This window comes from Gorilla gorilla, chromosome 5 (genome assembly GCF_029281585.2).
Source record: "Gorilla gorilla gorilla isolate KB3781 chromosome 5, NHGRI_mGorGor1-v2.1_pri, whole genome shotgun sequence".
Lineage (NCBI taxonomy): Eukaryota > Metazoa > Chordata > Mammalia > Primates > Hominidae > Gorilla > Gorilla gorilla.
Window position 1 is genome coordinate 143,032,957 of NC_073229.2, and position 22,336 is coordinate 143,055,292.

The following is a 22,336-nucleotide window of genomic DNA, read 5'->3' on the forward strand; positions in this document are numbered from 1 at the left end:
CAAAAAAGCCAACATGTACTATTCTTGTACCTTTCTGTAAGTGATATTATGTCAAAAGCAAAGTTAAAAAAAAAAATTAAAAGGACAACTTAAATGGAAGAAAGCAGATCACGTAATTGGTGACAGCTATGATCTTGGCAGAAACTGTAAAAACTATTACAGAGCCTGAACTAGAGTCTTCATCTCAATAGGTACAGAAGACTAAGTACTGTCTTTAAACCCTCACCATCCTTTTTGCCTGTCTCTTTGAAACCCGCTGAACTCAAGACTTTTCTCATGAAGAGTTACCTCCTATACACACTGATTGTCCAGACTGTTCTGTCTGTCTAAACAATTGTTTCCCAGCGCTGACAAACAGACTCTTATTTTATCACCTGTTCTTTAGTATATTTCTTAAGTGATTCTTTGTCTTCATTACAGTTCTAGACAGGCCAAACACTGGAATGTACCCCAAGCACATAACCCCACAATTCCTTCTGTGTAAACAGCCATACAGGAACCGCTGCCCACAGCAGTGATTGGCACCTGACCCAAGAGCAGCCAATCAATAAACTAGCCAGGAGTCTAGAGCTGGTCTTGCATAAATCTTTAAATATGGATGACTGTATTTAACTGGGTCTCTCTAGAGGGCATTTGAAACGGAGACAGGAAGGAGAACTCATCTACTAAGAAGAGCTGAATAAGCCTAAAAGACCCACAAACACACACAAAAAAATCAGCAACAATAAGTATCTGAGTCATAATAACAAAGAGAATAGGTTTGAAGATGAATAAACTTCTGATGCTGTGGTGGCGATGAGATAATACAGCTGCTAATATATATACATCTACTTTAAATAAACTCCCTTTCCCCCAAATTATGTTACAGTAGAACAGTAGTTACGGAGAGTTCAGTAATGTGCTCAGCTAGTAAGTTGTGAAGCTGGAACCGCCATATAGCCCAGACTAGCTCTGGACTCTCTGCCCTCAATTATTACAGTAATTCTTTCTATGCCCAGTGTATTCTTGCAGTCACTAAAAAAGCGCGGAGCTCTTTTTAAAAAATTTTTTTGTTGGTCGTTTTTTACTTTATTTTTTCAATTCCACTGGAGAAGGGGGAGAGCTCTTGATGTTTCCTAAACTTTTTCCATGTCTAGCACAGGATGTTCAATGTTTTGTAATAAAATATAAAACCATATTTTATGTACATAGTCTACAATAAACCATCCTACAGCTGAATTTGTAGGCCAGCTCATGATTTGCAGCCTGTCATAGGTGGCAAAGGTTAACCTTAAAGGTTATCTATTTACTCACTGGATAACTGAATTTTTTATAGAAATTTTTTCTAGTCTAAACCTGAAGGCCTCTATAACCCTAGAGGCAACCTACCTGATCTTTAGGCAGCGCTAACCATTAATAAGTCTTCCTTGTACTAATTTTAAATATGCTTCCCTGAACCTTCCAGCCATTGATTCTAAAGGATATGAACAAATCTAATTCCATTTCTATATTTGAGCTCTTCAAAATAATTGTAGACAACCACTTCTCCAATTACTTTTCCTATATGTGGTTCAGAAATAACATGAGTAATATATTAAAAATATATAAAATATACAGTAAAAGTCAACATTTAAAAGTTAAACAATATAAGAAAGAATAACTTTAAAAAATGAAATGTTGATTTCTAGGTTCCCATATGATAATGGCAGCTACTTATAGTCATACTTCAACGTATCCTCCAAAGACCTTACGGATAAACAAAGCAAGCAAATAAACCCATAAAACAAAACTCATCAAACTAAAAACTAACAAAGAAACTGGAAGAATACTACAAACTTCAGTTTATATACAAATAGAGAAATAAACACCAGAAACCAGCAAAGCTAACTCTAGAGCCCTTACTGGAGTGGAAAGATCAGTGGAGACTAAGTGAAAGGAGGAGAAAGTAATGGGGGCCTCATGCTGGAGAACACAGATAAAATGCCAGGAGGAGGAGAGAATCCCATGTAGAGTGGGGAAATATTGAGAACAGGTTTCAGACCTTGTGAATCAAAGTCATTGACTACTGGAGAATAGACAGAGGGGCCTGAAAGTTCCGGGGACCAGAGCTGGCAGTCATGGGAAGGATCCCGGAGTAGATAGAGGAGACCGGCAAGGGGCAAGAGTCGCCTGGAGTCTTGGTGATCAGGGGAAGAAGTAGGCAAGCAGTGGATATTAAACATCCTATAGAAACAAATAAGAACCACAAAACAGACAAATCAACCATCCCCTAATGGAAAACACTATTAACTAAAATGCACTTAACTGAGATTCCTCTGAACTAAAAATTAGTATACCATCCAACCTCACCATCACCTTAATAGAATACCTACTAATAATGATTCAGAAAAACATAAGACATTTTAAAATGAATGGAAATAATATGCAGCTCCATAAAACCACTACAAGAATAAAAATACTTCCATTGATAAAACACTCATCTCCCTATCCTGCCCCAAAAAAACCCCACAAAGCAAAGGAAATCTGTAACACAGTGTCCTGACTTGAATATCCTTAAGCAAACATTTGCAACTAGGAAAAACCATTCCAAATCAGAAATTCAAAAATTCACAATCTAAAAGCACCAAAAAGCAGAAGATGTATATCCAGAGATGATAAAACTGAAGAAAGAAATGGATGTAAAGGGAGGAAGAGGAAATACTCTCAGAAATGAACATCTAATTAAGGCAGAAACAGAGAATCGAACACTGCATGTTCTCACTTTTAAGTGGGAGCTAAACAACGGTTAGACATGTTCATAAAGATGGAAACAACAAACACTGAGGACTCCAAAACTGGGGAGCAAAGGACATGGACAAGGGTTGAAAAACTACCTCCTGGGGACTGGTGTTCACTATTTGGGCGATGGGCCCCACTATTACGTAATATACCCATGTAACAAACATGCTCCTGTGCCCCATGAATCTTCAAAAAAAAAAAAAAAAAAGAAATTAACATTTGAATCTAAGGTATCTAAGAAAGGACCGACAGGACTGAAAATATAATGAAGGGTGCTAAGGAGAGGAATAAAAATAGCCAAGAGAATAAAACAAAATACAGATGAGCTAAGAAGTTTAAGAAAAAAAAAGTGGTTGCTGCAGAGCCTAGGAAAAATTCTAACAAATAAATAATTACAGCTTCTGAAAAATAAAAACAAAACAAAGAACTGAACTAGAGTGTCAAACAATCATTCAGTAAAAATTTCCAGGGATAAAAGAATACATGTCAAAGGCTCACTGATATCTAGAAAAACTGACCAGGAATAATCAACTGAGACATAGTCTAGTAAAAATATTATACTTTAAAGATAAAGGAAAAAACCCTCTGGGACTTCAGGCAAAAAAACTAAATCACCTTTAGAGCAAGTGATATCAGAATGGCATCAGATTTGTCAATAGCAACATAGAAAGCAAGACTTTAGGAAAGAAAGTGTAAGCCAAGGTCTTTATATCCAGCCAAGCTATCTTTCATTTTTCAAGTGTCAATGCTATGAAAAATGATTTGAAACATGGAAAAATTCAAGACAATAATCAGGAGCCCCTCCTAAGGCATCTGCTAGAGGATGGGCTTCATTCAACCAAGAGATGATGATGATGCCCTGGCCCTCCCAAAAAGACCGATGGTGAAGCACTTCATTTTAGATAGACCAAAGCAAAAGAAAGCATAAAAGTGGAAGAATAGTAAGTAAATGCTATTTGTTCTGACAAAGTACAAATACTACAACTATTTATTTAAGTGAAGAGAAGAAGGGAGAAAGGGGAAAGTAAAATAGGCTCACTGATTACTACATGGCTAATAGACTGGAGTCATATGATATTATTTAAAGTTCCCAAGTGAGGAGAAATGGGGCTGTAGGCATTATAAAAGGTATTATAAAACGTAAGCCCTAGAATAGGGGTGGTCAAACTACAGTCCAAATGCAGCCCACAATCTGTTACAATAAATAAAAATTTATTGGAACACAGCCACTCCCATTTGTTTACATATTATGGCTTCTCTTGTTTACATCACAGACATATTGATACAGTTATACTGTCTACATCAGCAGAGATGAGTAGTTCCAACAGTTTGGCCCACAAAGTCTAAAATACTTGCTATCCTAATCTCCACAGAAAAAGTTTGCCAACCCCTAACCTATAATAAAAATGCAGCCAGGCACAGTGGCTCACTCCTGTAATCCTAGCACTTTGGGAGGCTGAGGCAGGCAGATTGCCCGAGCTCAGGATTTTGAGACCAGCCTGTGCAACATGGTGAAACCCCATCTCTACTAAAACATAAAAAATTAGCCAGGCATGATAGCGTGTGTCTGTAGTCCCAGCTTCAGGAGGCTGAGACAGGAGAACTGCTTGAACCTGGAAGGAGCAGGCTGCAGTGAGCCGAGATTGTGCCACTGCACTCCAGCCTGGGTGACAGAGCGAGACTTTGTTTCCAAAAAAAAAGCAAACCTTCCTAAATGCACAGAAAAATAAACACAGTAAGTTTTAAAAAAATAAAACCGTTGACACCAAGCATATTGATTATACCAATAAATGTAAGTGTGCTTACCTAACACATTAAAAGAAAAAGATTTTTCGATTGTTCATAAAGCTAAGCCCAATTCTACGCTGCATACAAAAGAACAGATTGAAATCAAAAGGCTAAACATAAAGAAATGAGCAAAGATATATTAGACAAATATAAATATTATGAAATCCAGAGTTGTGATCCTGATATAGGCAAGGTAAAATTCAGGCCACAAAGCATTTAAGACAAGGAAGTACAAATGTTAAAGGCCACAACAACTACCTTCATAAAGCAGAAACTACAAGAGATGCAAAGAGAAACAAACAAAAACCCAGTAATAAGAGACTTTAACACACCACTCTTGGTCTAAAATGCATCAAACAAACAAAAGGTAAGTAAGGATATAGAAGACCTAAATAACATCATTTATAAGGTACAGTTTGTGTGTGTGTGTGTGTGTGTGTGTGTGTATAATATATATACATTATATTCTCATTATAGAGAATATAATTCCTGAAGCATAAAAGGGCCAGTATTAAATTGACCTTATATTAGGCTGCAAAGATAAAAACCTCATGAAGTTCCTTAAAGAAACAACACAAACAACATTTTCTGACCACAATGGGATAAAACTAGAAATTATTCACATCAAAAAGTGGTCCTTCTACTTAGAGACTAAAAACTTGCTAAGCAACTCTTGGGAGAAAGGGGATACAAACCAAAACTGCAGAATTTCTAAAACACGATGATAATAAGAATACTACATATCATCGTCTATGGGGTACCACTGAAGCAGTGCCAAGGAGTATATGCAGTTTGCTATCTTTTGGATAAGAAAGAGGGGAGATGGATAAACAGGCACACATACCTATCCCCATGGGTTTTGCTTATTTTTCCAAAAAAAGAAACATAGGAAGGACAAATCAGAAACTAATGAATATTTATCAGGGATGGAAGAAAACAGAATGGAAAGGGTAGGGATATGAATGTGATTTCTTTTGTATGTCTTTTTATATAGGTTTGACTTTGTTAAAACAAGCTATATTTTACAAATTCGGAAAATACAATTAAAAAAGCTAAAAACAGCAAATGTTATAAGTGAATGAAAACAGAAGTTTCAAAGACAACTTCTTAACTGTATATCGAATAAATAATATAACTACACAAACAAAAGCATTCAAACTACTTTTGAACATGCACTTTAACAACATATAACCTCAGTGGTATATCTAAGCACAATAAAGGACTGCAAAGAGAGCTTGAATATTAGTTTTTTGTGATTATTGGTAATTGTGTTGATGTAATATTTCTGAAACTATTTTGGAGATGTAAATGCATTCAGAAATACAGAGAATCCTATAAACACCTTTATACACATATGAAATAAAATAATTTTGAAGAGTCATAAGTTATCTTCTGACCCAGGCCTAAGTTGACATACATGAACTCTATTTGAGAATATCCCTGTAAGAAGGGTGTTATTATTTTTGTATCAGAGATGACAGTTATCACCCACAATATTAAAAAAGTAGTAACAGTGGCTGGAATTTATTCTAGGTCCCTCCGACCCCAAACCTCTTTAACTGAATTATTTTTAACAAAAATATCAACAATTTAATTTTGCTTTGCTTTAAATGAAGGGATATTCACTGTTGTTATTGTTGGTATTTGTTGTACTGAGTGGCAACGGTGGCAGTTTAAAGCAGTGTTTGATCTATTGGAAGCATCTGCTCCTCCTGGAGGTTCTTGTTTCAGGCCACATTCTCTGTATGGAAAACACAGAACCTAATAATCCAAGACAGAAGAGACTCAAACCCAGGTTGTATGACTTCTCTGTTTTTAAATAAAATTTTAATTCTTTTTAAGGAGATGTCACTTTGTTGCCCAGCCTGGAACACAGTGGCGTGATCATAGCTCATTGCAGCCTTGACCTCCTGGGTTCAAGGGCCTGCTCAGCCTCTTGAGTAGCTGGGACTACAGGCGCACACCACTGTTCCTGGCTGTTTGTTTTTTGTATCGAGATGGGGGTCTTGCCATCTTGCTCAGTCTGGTCTTGAACTCCTGGGCTCAAGGGATCCTCCTCTCTCAGCCTCTCAAAGTGCTGGGATTACAGGCATGAGCCACTGTACCCAGCCTAAATTATTGAACCATGTGAGAAATGTGAAGTCTGGTTGAAATTTTCAGGCCAGCATGTATTAGAAACATTTCATCTCAAATCAAAAGCAGCTACTAGTAGATGCCAGTGAGCACATGGTGGTCCTGTCATCCCTGGGAATAGGCTAGAAATGAACTGTTCAGTAAGATCAGAGGAGACCATAAGAACCCAAGCTTTGTTATTATAAGGTAATTAGAAAATGTCTTCACTAAATTGATCAAGAAAAAAGAAACCTTTTCAAGATGGAGAAATAAAAGGTACAAACCACTGAATAGAGTTATCATAATTACATGGTTATGTAATATTTAGGAACTAAATATCTTTTAAAATGCATGATAATAAAATTGTACAAATGTCTTTATGAACCCAGAAATTAGTTATGTGGGGTGAGGAACAAAATAGAATGCTAGTTTTACGATAATAACTAGAGGAAAACAAAGATCCTGTAATTCCTTTAACGCATTAAATAATTATAGTAATCTTTAAATGAAATCTATGTGCTAAAATGCTCAGAAAAGTAAAAATTCTTACGTAAATGTAAAGAAATTGCAAGGCTAAAATACTGGTTGTGATCCATGTCATAGTTCAAGGAGGTATTAAATTCTAGATAGTGGCTAAGACAAAACAGAAACAAGGAAAGAATCTTATCTTGAAACTATAATAATACAAATTTTTGCACAGTAATACCACAATAACAATGCCTACCACAGTGCGGTGGTCTAAAAAAGCAGCTCTTGAGAAAACTACATTAAGTCAAAATACTCAAAGTACTTCTCAGGCAAAACTCCTTTCAATATACAGTCATAGGTTGCTTAACAAGAGGCTATGTTCTGAGAAATGCATCATAAGGCGATCTGTTCTGTTGCAAGCATCATAGAGTGTACTTAGACAAACCTGGAGAGTACAGCCTACTATACACCTAGGCTATATGGTATAGCCTATTGCTCCGAGGCTACAAGCCTACACAGCATGTTACCGTACTGAATACCATAGGCAACTGCAACTCAAAGGCATGTATTTGTGCATCTAAACATATCTAAACACAGTAAAAATAAGGTATTCTAATCTTATGAGACCACCATCATATATGTGGTCCATCACTGACAAAAATGTTATGTGGTGCATAACTATATATTACATGTTTGACAGATGGTTTAAAGGAGAAATAATGAAAACTTGACTATAAATATGAGTAGCAAAATAATTAAAGTTCAAATCTCTCACCTTCTAGCTTTACAGCTTTATGTCTTCTCCTTTCCAACAGACAAAAAAAAAAATCCAATCTAAAGATTTATCCTTCAAATTATTTCCTTTGCAAGATGTCACTCCAATTAAAAAAGGATTTTACTGATCATAAATGGTATCGCCTCCCCAGGCACTATTATTACTTTATATAACCTTCCAAATGTAGGTATACTGTCCTGACCCCAAGCTTCAGCTGTGAACTTGCCACTCATACACTGTTACCAAGCAGGGAAGAGATGAGTATGGGAAGAGTAAGTGTTTGGAAACTTCAATAGCAACTGGGCAGAGTGAATTCATGTCTGTTGAATCTACAAATAAAATATATGCATTTTTATATTTTTAAAATTAAGGGTTATGTGGCATAATTTACATATAGTAAAAGTCATCTTTTAAAAAAATGCCCTTCTATAGTCATTCTCTTCCTCTAACCCCCTAGCAGAAATTTCTGATTTTTCTCCTTACAGTTTAGCCTTTTGTAGCATTTCATATAAATGGAATAACAAACTATATAGCCTTTTGTACCTGTCATCTTTCACTTCACATAAGGCTTTTAAGATTCATCCATGTTGTTGATTCATGTGTGTATCAGCAGTTTGTTCCTTTATATTGCTAGTAGTATTCCATGGTATGGGTCTATCAAGATTTACCTATCCATTTATCAGTCGATAAACTTCTAGGTTGTTTATATAATTCTGGATGAATATGAACAAAGCTGCTATAAACCATTTGGGTATAGGTCTTTTCGGGTGGGAAAACATATGAATATTCAAGTGTTCTAGCACAATTAAAAAAAACTATCCTTTCTCTGTTGAATTATTTGACATCGTTCTTGAAAATCAATTGACATTATCTGTGGGTCTATTTCTGGACCTTTACTCTCTTCCATTGAAGAGTCTATCCAATGTCACAATGTTTTGATAATTACAGCTTTATAGCAAATCTTAAAACAAAGTAAGTCCTCCAAATTTTTTCTGTTTCAAAGTCACTTTGGCTATTCCGTGCTTTTCTATATAAACTTTAAAACCAGCCTGCCGATTTCTACAAAAAAGCTTGTTGGGATTTTTTTTTTGTTGTTGTTAATTTCAATAGGTTTTTGGGGAACAGGTGGTGTTTGGGATTTTGATTAGAATTGCACTGGGCTGGGCATGGTGGCTCATGCCTGTAATCAGTGCTCTGAAAGGCCGAGGCAAGTGGATCATTTGAGCCCAAGAATCTGAGACCAGCCTGGGCAACATAGCAAGACCCCACCTCTACAGAAAATAAAATTTAAAAAATAGCCAGGCATGGGCCGGGCGCGGTGGCTCACGCCTGTAATCCCAGCACTTTGGGAGGCCGAGGTGGGCAGATCACGAGGTCAGGAGATCGAGACCATCCTGGCTAACACAGTGAAACCCCGTCTCTACTAAAAAATACAAAAAATTAGCCGGGCGTGGTGCCGGGCGCCTGTAGTCCCAGCTACGCGGGAGGCTGAGGCAGGAGAATGGCGTGAACCCGGGAGGCGGAGCTTGCAGTGAGCCGAGATCGCGCCACTGCACTCCAGCCTGGGCGACAGAGCGAGACTCCGTCTCAAAAAAAAAAAAAAAAAAAAAAAATAGCCAGGCATAGTGGTGTGTCCCTGTAAGTCCCAGCTACTCAGGGGTGGGTGAATGGCTTGAGCCCAGGAGTTCAAGGCTGCAGTGAGCTATGATCGGGCCTCTGCACTCTAACTTGGGCAACAAAGTGAGACTCTGTCTCAAAAACAAATTTTTTTTTAAATGCAGTGATTCTACAGATCGCTTTGGGGAGAACTTGCATCTTAACAATATTAAGTCTGACAGATGAAACTAGGTATCTATCTCTCCATTTAAGTCCTTTTTAATTTTCTTAATGTTTTGCAGTTTTTAATGTATAAATCTAGAATAGATTTTGCTAAATTTATCCTGAAATACTTCCTATTTGGAGATGCTATTATAAATGTATATTTTATTTCAATTTCCAGTTGTTCACTGCTAGCAAACAGAAATTAATTTTTATACATTGACCTTTTAAGATTCACTTATAAGTTCTAGTAGCTTTTCTTAAATTCCTTTTGTTTTTCTATGTAGACAATCATGCCACATAGAATACAAGCAGTTTTGACTTCTTCCTTTCTAGTCTGAATGTCTTTTATTTCTTTTTCTTACTAAACTGACCATACTTCTAGTACAATATTGACCAGAAATGAGAAGAGCTGACATCCTTAATTTGCTCCTAATCTTAAGTGGAAAACACTGTCTTTAACCATGAAGTATGAGACGCAGGTGTTTTTTTTTGTTGTTGTTGTTTTTAGACAGAGGTCACTCTGTCGCCCAGGCTGGAGCACAGTGGAGTACGATCTTGGCTTACTGCAACCTCCTCCACCCAGGTTCAAGCGATTCTCCTGCCTCAGCCTCCCGAGTTGCTGGGATTACAGGCGTGTGCCACTATGCCCAACTAATTTTTGTATTTTTAGTAGAGAGGGGGTTTCACCATGTTGGCCAGGCTGGTCTCCAATTCCCGACCTCAGGTGATCCACCTGCCTCGGCCTCCCAGAGTGCTGGGATTACAGGCATGAGCCATTGTGCCCAGCCTCATGTAGGTTTTCATAGATAGCATTTAAACAGGGAAAGAAACTTCTAGTTTGCTGATAACTTTTATTATGAATGAGTATTTAATTTCATCAGATACATTTTCTGCATCTATTGGGATATGCTTTTTGTTTTTTAGTCTAATACACCAACCTTTCATTTCTGGGATGAGACCCACTTGGTTATAATGTATAACCCTTTTTATATAGTATTGGATTTAATTTACTGAAATATTTGTATGTCATTGCTTTTTCATTTCACATTTTTAATAATTTTTTTTTCTTGTATTTTATAACAGTATTTCTCAGTGATGGAGTAAAAAAAAAGTCAAAACCAGTCCTTTACCACACAGAGTGGAAAAAGCATTTTTCCAGTGCACAAAGTAGCTGTGGTTATGACAAACTGCCTGGTCTTTTGGTGCAATAACTGAACAGAATCAGCTACAGAATGCTGATTTTGGAACTTACAACATACTTACAGATAGCACAAAAAGCTCATTAAATGGAGATATAATGAAAAAAGAAACCAGCCTCTGAAGACACTTAATAAACTATACTTCTGATTTCCTCAATCAAAGAGTTTAGAAGGAATAATTAAAGTATATTTTCTTATAACACTTCTATTGTGGACTTATCGCTTTGCTGTCATTTTTATCTATCTTTTCTAATAAAACCGTGAACACCTGAAGGACAATGTTCTATTCATCTTTGTACTTCTTAGCATCTAGCACAATGCCTGAAACATAGCAGGTCTTTAATGAGTATATATATTTAGTGAACGAACAAATGAATAGGTCTGATAGTTCTTTCTTGTATCTTTTCCGGTGGGCTATATCCTACTCTCCCCCCCTCCCTCTACCTCACTCCTCCATTAATTTTTTGCTGGAGTATACAAATAGATCTCATAGAATCTCTATATACCAGTGTCTGCCTGGCTCCCAAGTACTCATAACTATTTGAAGACACTGCTGGCAGCCCTACCTGTCTGATCAGTTGGCTTCACATCCATAATAGCAGCATTAAGACAGAAACAGTTCTAGCCCTGTTACTGCTTGAATGACCTGGCAGCCTGTTTGGTGGCCAGCCTTTGTAGCCAGGTAAGTTTCCTATAACCATTTCAGTGCCTGTGTGAGATTTCTGTCTGAACCTGGCTTATTTTTTTCCTCCACTTTATGTGTAGCCAGGGACTCACACAGCTCAATCCTGAGCCTCTTTGAGTCACAAAAGGCATTTCATCTTATGCTTACATTATTTACTATTTAGTATTCCATATGCTGTAATCAACCTTCCATTAGGATTTATAAGGAAAATGCCGGAAACTATGATTTCTTTTTTCTCTTTGAACTTTTCAAAATTCCTAACACAGAAATATGCCCAGAGTACACATACAATGTTTACTGAATGAAAAAGAGAATGAGTTGAATCCTGCATTGAAAGCTCTTCAAAAATCCCTTCCACTAGTTTAGTCAACCACATTTATACTTTACTTTTCCTTTTTTCTTTCCCAATAGCTCATTTTTATTTCCTCACACACTTCTATCGTCTAATAAGGAAAAACTCTAATGTGTGTCTTGAAGGGTGGTAACTGATCATCCCAAAGAGGACCAAACATACCTTACAGCTCAACAAGGTTCACATTTTCCCCTAAGCATATATTAAATAATCTCATTATTCCCATAGATTTTAAAGAAACTCTTACCCAGCCTTAGCAACACTTATGGTTTGTTGCTCCATTGCTTCATGGATACTGGTCCTATCATGCTCTTTGAGGCTATTGAACTCATCAATACAGCAAAGGCCCGCATCTGCAAGAACTAATGCCCCAGCCTCCAAATTCCATTCTCCTGAGTCTTTTACAGCAGTTACCGTCAGACCTGAGGAAACAAGCAAGCCATATTAACTTTTATTTTCAAAAGCATTATCTTGACTGGGCGCAGTGGCTCACACCTGTAATTCCAGCAGTTTAGGAGGCTGAGGTGAGAAGATTTCTTGAACACAGGAGTTCGAGGCCTGCCTGGACAACATGGCAAAACCTTGTCTCTACAAATAATTTAAAAATTTGCTGGGCACGGTGGTGTGTGCACCTGTAATTCCAGCTACTCAGAAGGCTGAGGCAGGAGGATCGCTTGAGCCCAGGAGGTCAAGGCTGTAGTGAGCCATATTAGAGCCACTACACTCCAGCCTGGGTGACAGAGCAAGATCTTGTCTTAAAAAAACAAAAAAGGCATATCTTAACCTATGAAAGGAAAGAGATGCCTACATTTTAAAGAGAAGGGCATAAAGACTTTTATTTGCAGTTAACCAAGAATGGATGGCATCAGGACAATTGCTTCACATATCTAGTCACTGCAAGGCCTCATAAGCTCCTATGTTCTAAAAATCTAAGGTGTGTTCTCCAGTATTTTGTAGCAACCAGAAGTTCTCAAATTTTCTGTCTCTCCTTGTAGGTCCTCTGGTCGAGTGGTCTAAACTTTTGGAAGGGGCAAACAGATCTCCAGAGACCTTATGACAGAAGGTGTGTACTATACGCTGTTTACAGAAAAGGGTCCAGTGATAGAGAATAGTAATTATTACATTCCAATGATGAAAATGAAAAGTTTGCTTCCAGTTACAATATGAGGGAAGGGATTCTCTTCATATGTCTTGTTGATTTTTATTTGTCCTGTATACCAGTCAATAAAGCAGAATGGTCAAAAGAAAAGGCTTTGGAGTCAACAAGACTTGATTTGAATCCTAGAGCTGTCATTCTAGCTGTTGAATTATAGGCAAGTTTCCTAATATATACAAGCCTGACTTTATTAATCTGCAAAAGAGGATAACAATAGAAAATATCTTAGAGATTTTTGGATATTCAAATAAAATATAACTAAAGCTCATTAAAAGGTATATGAAACATGAGTACATTAAGAATAACTATTGTTGATAAAAATGGATAACTTCTGTCCAGACTGACCAAAAAAAAAAAAAAAAAAAGAGGAGACACAAGTCACAAATATCAGGAATGAAAGAGGGGGCATAACTATAGATCCTACAATGAACTAATAATAAGGAAATACTATGAATAACTCTATGCCATACATTTGATAACTTAGACAAAACAGTCAAAGTTTTTTGAAATATGCAAAGTTTAAAAGGAACAGATAACTTCCATAATCCTTTATTTGTTTTGAAAATTAAATATTTAAAAACCTTCCAACACAGAAATCTGCAGGCTGAGATGGCTTCATAGTGAATTCTACCAAATATTTGAGAAATAATGTCAATGCAACACAAATTTTTCAATAATATAGAAGAGTAAACACTTCCCAACTCATTTAATGAACTCAGAATTATCATACTAATTGTCATAATTGAATTGTCATACTAAACTAGGCAAAGACATATTATAAGAAACCTATAGACTAGTACCTCTAATATGGATGCGAAAATCCTCATAAATGCAAATGAATCAAATCCAACAATACATAAAAGGATAACAGATTATAGCCAAGTGAGGATTATCCCAGGAATGCAAGGTGAAGTTAACATTCGAAAATTAATCAGTGTAATTCGCCATATCAATAAGCTAAGGAAGAAAGAGCATACAATTGCTTCAACAGATACAGAAAATACATTTCACAAAACTCAACAATCATTTGTGATAAAACTCTCAAAAAATTAGGAACGGAAGAGAACTTCTTCAACTTGATAAAGGGTATTTACAATAATCCTATATTTAACATACCTAGTGATAAAAGACTGAATGTTTCCTCATCTCCTACAAAGATCAGAAAAAAGCAAGATTTTCTTTTATCACTGTTAATCAAAATCATGCTAGAGGTTCTAGCCACTGAAATAAGGCAAGGAAAAGAAATAATTAACATACAGACTGAAAAATAAATAAAACTGTTTAAATTTGCAGACAATATGATTACATAGAAAATCCCAAATAATCCACTAAAAACCAACTAGAACTAGTAAATGAGTGTGGCAAGGCTGGAGGACACAAGTCAACATATGGAATATCTGGGTATAAGTCTTACAAAATACATGCAAGAATCTCTACGCAAAACTACAAAACACTGATAGAGGAAATCATGACAACCAAATTGAGAGATGAAATAAACTCTATATTCAAGATGTCAATTCTTAAAAATTGGAAAACTCTATTTTCAAGATGTCAATTCTCCCCAAACTGTTCTGTAGTTAAATGCAATTACAAGCAAAATCCTAGCATGATTTTTTAAAAAATAAATAAAGTGACAAGGTGATTCTATGATTTATATAGAGAAGCAAAGGAAACAGAAGAGCCAAACCAAAAAACAAGCTTGGAGGTCTCACATGACATACTACAAAGCTACAGTAATCAAATCAGTGTGGTACTGGAAAAAGGTTAGGCAGATAGAACACTGGAACAGAACAGAATCCAAAAGTTGTCCCACACATAGAAGGTCAAGTGATTTTTTATAGAAAATAAAAAGGCAATTCAATGGAGAAAAGATAATCTGTTCAACAAATGGTGCTGGAGTAACTGAATATCTTCATGCAAGAAGAAAAAATGAATCTTGATCATACCTCACATGTAATATAAAAATTAATCCAAAATTAATTCAACACCTAAATGTAAAGTGTAAAACTATAAAGAAAGAAAGGAAACACTGGAGAAAATAGCTGTGAATTCTTTTGGTTTCCAGTCTAGCACACAAGGAGCTTAGAAGTCACTACTTCAACCTAGCAAGTAAAAAGCTAAACAAAAAAATCAGTAACTTCTTAGACCCATCAGAGAAATGAGATCAGAGGACAAATTACTGCCCCAAAATTGAAGATGGTCAGGCAGATACAGAGAACCACAACTTAGCTGAGCAGAAATTCATGAGCATAAACTTTTATGTAAGAAAAACAGGCAAGAAAACTTGAACTATTATTAGCAAATTGCTAATTGTTCACAGTGGAAAAATCAAGAAGGACCCCATCATAGGGAAACCCCTAGATTTTCTGCGAGTTTTACCACTGAGAGCTCTACCAGCAACTCACAGTGAAGATGAGAGTAAAATCTACTCTTGCTTCTGGCAGAGAGAGGTAAAAGGAACCATTTAGAAATATGCCAGAACTTCCTGTTCTTAACAAGGCCTGTCCTTAAAAGGAACTATTTTACCAGAGCCTTATCTACCTGGAAGAAGGGCAATATCCACCTCCAACCCCTTCCAGTCATCTGGTACCACCCAAGGGGGTGAATATGCAAAAAACTGAGAAGCACTTGTGAAGTTCACAGCCCAGGGACACAAGCTCACTAAAAGGCTGAGACCTAATCACAGGACTATAGAATCCTTTCCCTTCCCCAACACCTTATCACTGCAATACTAAAGGCATATTAACCACAATTTTCCTTGTTCCTAGTACATCATGTCTACCTTTCAACAAAAAAATTGCAAGGCATACTAAAAGGCAGAAAATACAATTTGAAGAGATAGAACAAGCATCAAAATCGGATCTAGATATGGCGGGGACATTGAAATAATCAAACTATGAATTTAAAACAACTATGATTAATATGCTAAGAGATCTAATGGAAAGAGTAGACAATATGAAAGAACAGATGGATAAAGTAAGTAAACAAATAGAAATTCTGAGATACAATAAAAAAGAAATACTAGAGATCAAAAACACTCTAACAAAGATAAAGAATGCCTTTAATGGGTTTATTAGCAGGCTGGACACATCTGAAGAAAGAATCTCTGAACTTGAAAATATGTCAATTAAAACTTCCAAAACAAAAAAGAAGAGACTATCCAAGAACTGTGGGACAACTACAAAAGGTGTAACATACATGTGATGGGAATAAAAGAATAACAATAAAGAGAGAAAGGGACAGAGGCAATAGGTGAAGCAATATTGTGAAACATTTCATTGAAATACTGTCAGATAATAAATTAGAAATCCAGGGTGCTCAGAGAACACCAGCAAAATGAATGCCCAAGAAAACCCTACACTCAAGCACATTCCATTCAAACTTCAGAAAATCAAAGATTAAAAAAAAATCATAAAGGAAGCCAGAGGAAGAAAAACAGCTTACCTATAGAGCAGTGGTCCCCAGCCTTTCTGGCACCAGAGGCTGGTTTCGTGGAGAAAATTTTTCCACAGACCAGAGTGGGGATGGTTTAGGGATGATTCAAGTGCATTATATTTGTTGTACACCTTATTTCTATTATCACATCGTGTCACAGGATCCTTAGGATGTCGCTTTGCCAGCTGGAAACCTCTGTGATTGGAGGGGCCGTTGCATGAGTTTTACTCACATCTGCTGGGCTTGTTCCACCCATTCAGCCCAGCAGGCTGCACTTGGCTCACACTACTACTGGCCCAGATCTCATGTCTGCCAATGGCAAGCCAGGCATGGGACGGCCACAGGTGTGTCAGTGAATGAGTGTGGTGTCCAGCCACTGTGCACAGCCAGGCATGCCAGCTGCGGTGGAGTGGGCAGCTCCAGGTACCGGTTCCATGTGAGGCTGCAGCTGGACCAGACGTACCATAAGCAGCTTCTACTGCAGGCACCAGCATCTGAACAAAGGGAATGCGATGGTGCCCAAAAGCTCGGAGACACCAGGAACTGCAGAGCCCCAAAGAGGGTGTTAAAGCATGTCACAGCCCTGGCTTAGGGAGCCCCAATGTTTGGGCAGCTAGAAGGGCTACAGCTCTTCACTCCTTCTCGTCACCCACAATGTGGCGAGTGAGGGACGTGTTTCAGCCCTGTTTGTGTTACAGCTCTTTCAGTCCCATCATTCAACAGGTCCTGCATTCTTGTCTCATGTCCAGGAAGCATGAGGTACATGGACAACTGGAGGGTGAGCAAGGTGGAGAGGAGCTTCATGAGTGACAGAACAGCTCTCAGGAGACCCGAAGTGGGTAGCTGCTTTCCACAGGCAGGTTGTACTGACAAGTGTCCAGCACTCAGCAGAGAGACCTGTAGTGGGTAGCTCCTTTCTGCAGGCAGGTTGACCTGATGAGAGTGTGCGTCTGGCTGGGTCTGGGGTTTTTGTGGGCTCAGAAGGGAGGAAGTGCATGCTGACTGGTCCACGGGCGGACCTGGAAAAAGTACCATAAGTTCTCACTTCAAGTTGTGGACTCCATCCAGAACCGGCAGCCTAGCCCTCAGGCTTCAGGCTGTCCCTGGCTTGAAGGTGGGGCTTCACCAGGGACCCACCTCTTCCTGCCTAGGAATGAATCTGCCTGCTTCCTGCCACCATCAACATGCCGTCCATGTTGCCCAGGCTGTTCAGGCTGAGGGAGGCCTGTAGGCCCATGCTGAGCTACCTTCAGCCCCCTGACATCCTCCCTCCCTGAGCTTGTCAGCACCCACAGTTTCAGAAGGAGCCAAGGCAGTGGGGTGGCACCCCTGGCCAGGTCACAAGAGTGTTCAGGCTTGGCTTCAACTTTGCTCCAAAATTGGAGTGACAGCCAGGAGTGGGGAAAGGCCAGGGAGCAGGAAAAGGTACTTCCAAGCCTTCAGGGGAAGGGGGGCTTCCTGGGCCCCCAAGAGTGCAGGGATGCCTAGGTCCAGAGCCATGGCTGGGTGGCTGTAGCTTCACCTGGGTGTGTGGGGAGCCAACTTGGTAGCAGGCAGGGCTCTCACCTGTTCCTGGCCCCTGCCAGCTCCATGGAGCGTACAGCCCTGGCCACACCTCCCACACTGCAGCTGGCATCCCCTCAGCAGTTGCTCCAAATGGGCTGATGCCACCATCAATTGTAACACATAATGAAATAATTATACAACTCACCCTAATGTAGAATCAGTGGGAGCCCTGACCTTATTTTCCTGCAACTAGACAGTCCCATCTGGGGATGATGGGAGACAGTGACAGATCATCAGGCATTAGATTCTCATAAGGAGTGCACAACCTAGATCCCTCGCATGCACAGTTCACCATAGGGTTCATGCTCCTATGAGAGTCTCATGCTGCCACTGATCTGACAGGAGGCAGAGCTCAGGTGGTAATGCGAGCAATGGGGAGCAGCTATAAACAGAGACATAGCTTCGATTACTTGCCTGCCGCTTACCTCCTACTGTGCAGCCCGGTTCCTAACAGGCCATGGTTGGGAACCCTGCTATACAGGACCAAACATAAGAAGTACATTTGACATCTCCTCAGAAACCATGCAAGCAAGAAGACAGTAAAGTGAAATATTTAAAGTGCTAAAAGAGAAAAATCCCAAAACAGAATTTTGTACCCTGAAAAATTATCCTTTCAAAGTAAAAGAGAAATAAAGACTTTCTCAAAGATTGAAGAAATTTATTACTAGTAGACCTGCCTTGCAAGGAATGTTAAAAGAAGTTCTTCAGAGAAAAGGAAAATGACATAGGTCAGAAACTCAGATCTCTACAGAGAAAAGTAGAGGATTAGACAAAAAAAACCTGAAAGATAAAAACTTTTATTTTCTTATTCTTAATTGATCTAATAGACAACAGTTTGTCTAAAATATTAATAGAAACAATGTATTTAATTGTATATGCATAGGTATATATACATGTTTAATTATGCTTATGTATAAGTGAAATGAATGAGATGAAAGATCTAAGGACAAGGAGAAATTAGGAATATTCTGTCATTACGAGGTACTTACACTACCTGTGAACAGGTATAGTGTTATTTTAAAATGGACTTAGAATAGTTGTAAATGCATATGCAAACTCTAGGGCAATCACTTTAAAAAAAGTTTTTAAAAAGGCATATAATTGATATGCTAAGTGAGGAGAGAAAATGGAATCACAAAAACTGCTCAAAACCAGAAACTGCTCAAAGGCAGAAAAAGCATCAAAGACAAAAATAGGGACAAAGAGCAAAGGCAACAAATAAAAATAGTAACAAATATGGCACATGTTATGGTCTGAATGTTTGTCCCCCTGCCCCTAAAGCTCATATTAAATCTTAATCCCCATCATAACAGTATTAAGAGGGTGGGAAATCCGACTATGGTATTTGAGAGGTGGGACCTTTGAAAGGTAATTAGGATTAGATGAGATCATGAGGGTGGGGCATTAGTGGCTTTAAAAGAGAAGTAAGAGTTAACACACTCAGGCCCCTTGCCTTGTAATGTCTTCTACCACCTCAGAACTCTGCAGAGAGTCCTCACCAGCAAGAAGGCCTTTACCAAATGTGCCACCTCTACATTGTACTTCCTAGCATCCAGCACTCTAAGAAATAAATCCCTTTTCTTTATAAACTACCCAGTCTTAGGTATTTAGTTATAGCAACAGAAAACAAACTAACTAAATATTAATCCACCTCTATCAATCACCTTAAACATCAATGTTCTAAATATATCAATTAAGACAGAGATTGTCAGAACTGATTTAAAAAAAAAGACCCAACTATAAGATGTTTACACAAAACCCATATTTCATTTTATTTTTTATTTCAATAGTTTTTGGGGTACAGGTGGTATTTTGGTTAGGTGGATGAGTTCTTTAGTGCTGATTTCTGAGATTTTGGTGCCCCCATCATCTGAGCACTACACACTGTACCTAATAAGCAGTCTTTTGTCCCTCACCCCACTCCCACCATTCCCCGAGTCCCCAAAGTCCATTATATCATTCTCATGCTTTTGCGTCCTCACAGCTTAGCTTCTACTTGTGAGAACAAACAATATTTGAAAACCCATACTTTAAATATAAAGACACGTACAGATTAAAAGTGAAAGGACAGAGAAAGATTTATCACTCCAACAATAATCATTAAAAAGCAGAAGGTAAGAGGTGGTGATGTCAGCAACATGGCAGAACAGGAAGCTCCTGACTCTCCCTCCACCCATAAAAGCACCAAATAAACATCTATTCACGAATCAGTTCCCTCTGAGAGAAAGTCATGGACCAGTTGAGAGACTCCTACACACTGGGCGACTAAGAAAATTTCCACATCAAATGGGAAGGAAAAGCTGAGGCACAGGACCCTGCCTTAGACACTGCTCCACATTATCTGGAAATGACTCCCTAATATCAAGCTTCTTCCTGTGGAGAAGAGGATTTGTACTCACATGTAGAACCCTAACTCTAAGGTTTCCCATGGTCTGGTTCTTAATTCACCGGCTCTGAGAACAAAGAGGATTAAACACCCAAGACTCTCTAGACCACAGTAAAATTGTGGTGGTTTGCTATGGGCACTCGAGTACTTCTGGGGCTTCAACCCCCAAGAGCAGTGCAGAGAAGGGGCCTAAAATATGCAGCCCCTTCTTTCTGCCTGGAAGGAATCTATAACACACTCTTCTGGTGGCTACATGCCTGCTTGTCTTCTAACGAACTTGCTTCAGGGAGTTAAAGAGGCAGACAAATACAGCTTGGCTGACAGCCTAAGAAGTGGACCGGCACTTCTTGAGTCTTCTCCCCTGGCTCATGCCAGAGGTAACTCCAGGTTTATTAATCTCTCATGGAAGAGAGTCTGACTGTATATTGAGCACCCACAATTTTACAGCTCCCACTTAACGGACTGTGTCCTAAGCTTCCTATCTCTGAAACCAGAGGGAACAAAGTATATGTGAGTCTATCTGCACCACAGAAAAAAGTGCCAGTTTTATATGGGCATGTAGGCATTTCAGGGACGTCATACCATAGGGGCAGTGCAGAGAAGGGGCTTTAAAAACAGCTGTTTCTCCTCAGATGGGGTTTATGCCACATATCAAGGGCTCCAACTTTTATAGCACCTCCCTAAATATTCCCTCTCTAAACTACTCTTAGCTCTGACAGCAGAAGATAGTAGGCATATGTGAGTCTCCTTAGATCACAGAACAAAGGGGTGGTCTTGAACAAGTGTGCAAACACTTCTAACGGCTACATCCCCTTGGAAAAGTCCCAAAAAGGGGTGAGAACATGTAGTTTCCATCTTCTCTCCAGAAGGGGCTTATAACATACTTCAAGTGGTCATTTGACAAGCTGGCTTCTAATGGACTTGCACTGGGGAGCTAACAGGGCAAACAAACAGCTCTGCAGCAGCCAAAACCAGAGCTTGACACTTCATGATCCTTTCCTTTGGCTTACCCCTACGATAAATCTAGGCCTCCCCCATTCTACGTGAAAAAAGTCTGATTACACAGCAAGTGCCATAACTTCTATAACTTCCACCCAAGGTATTGTCTTCTTAACAAACTAGCTCTGGGAGTTGATGGGACTTTGCATTCCTGAGTGGTCCTAGATCCAAGAAAAAAGAGGTGGACATACAATGGGCCCACATCCAGCAGCTATCTCCCCAGGATCTGAGGGCACAGTCTAAACATGAGTTCAGACATTTGCCATAGATCCTCTACCTGGCTTAGCACAGAAAGAGTGGGAAATAGACACCCACATCCAGCTTCACCATGAAGATGGAAGTAATTGAAACACATAGCCAACACCCCAATCTTTCCAGCTACATCTAAGATAATCTGGCTCCTAACTTCCCTGTCTTGAGGTACTGGCAGAACATGGCACATCTTAAGCTCCACAGTGCAACCCTAAACAGAGACAACAGTCTGGATGAACTCGAATATTTGAAAGGCACCTTAAAATCTTTGGCCAGACAGATTAGTGAGATCTTTCTCCTACATGAGACAAGTCTGACAAGACTGGGAGAGGTAGTTGTCTTATCTAATACACAGAAACCAAAATAGAGAGTCATGGAAAATGAAGAAACAAGGAAATATATTCCAAAGAAAACAATATGGTAAATCTCTAGAAACTAACCAAAGTGAAGTGGAGATATGTGATGTACCTGAGAGAAAATTCAAAATAATGGTCAAAAAGATGCTCACCAGGGTAAACAGAGCAATGCAAGAAAAAACTGAGAACATCAACAAAGAGAAAGTATAAAATTATCAATTGAAAATCA

The 22,336-nt window shown here is 38.6% G+C and overlaps 1 protein-coding gene and 1 long non-coding RNA gene across 4 annotated transcripts in view; one reads left to right on the plus strand and one right to left on the minus strand.

The window, feature by feature from the left end:
- Window positions 1-22,336, minus strand: part of MCM9 (minichromosome maintenance 9 homologous recombination repair factor) — a 114,979-nt gene that overhangs the window by 23,980 nt on the left and 68,663 nt on the right. For all 3 annotated transcript variants that reach the window (XM_055391956.2, XM_055391957.2, XM_031011914.3), the window contains one exon: window positions 12,205-12,379. In XM_055391956.2, the coding sequence (XP_055247931.1) occupies window positions 12,205-12,379 (175 nt within the window). The remainder of the gene's footprint in view (window positions 1-12,204; window positions 12,380-22,336) is intronic.
- LOC129534539 (uncharacterized) overlaps window positions 1-22,336 on the plus strand; it is a 43,708-nt gene that overhangs the window by 6,745 nt on the left and 14,627 nt on the right. The window contains exon 3 of the long non-coding RNA XR_008681160.1: window positions 12,953-13,020. This is a non-coding gene — a long non-coding RNA (uncharacterized lncRNA). The remainder of the gene's footprint in view (window positions 1-12,952; window positions 13,021-22,336) is intronic.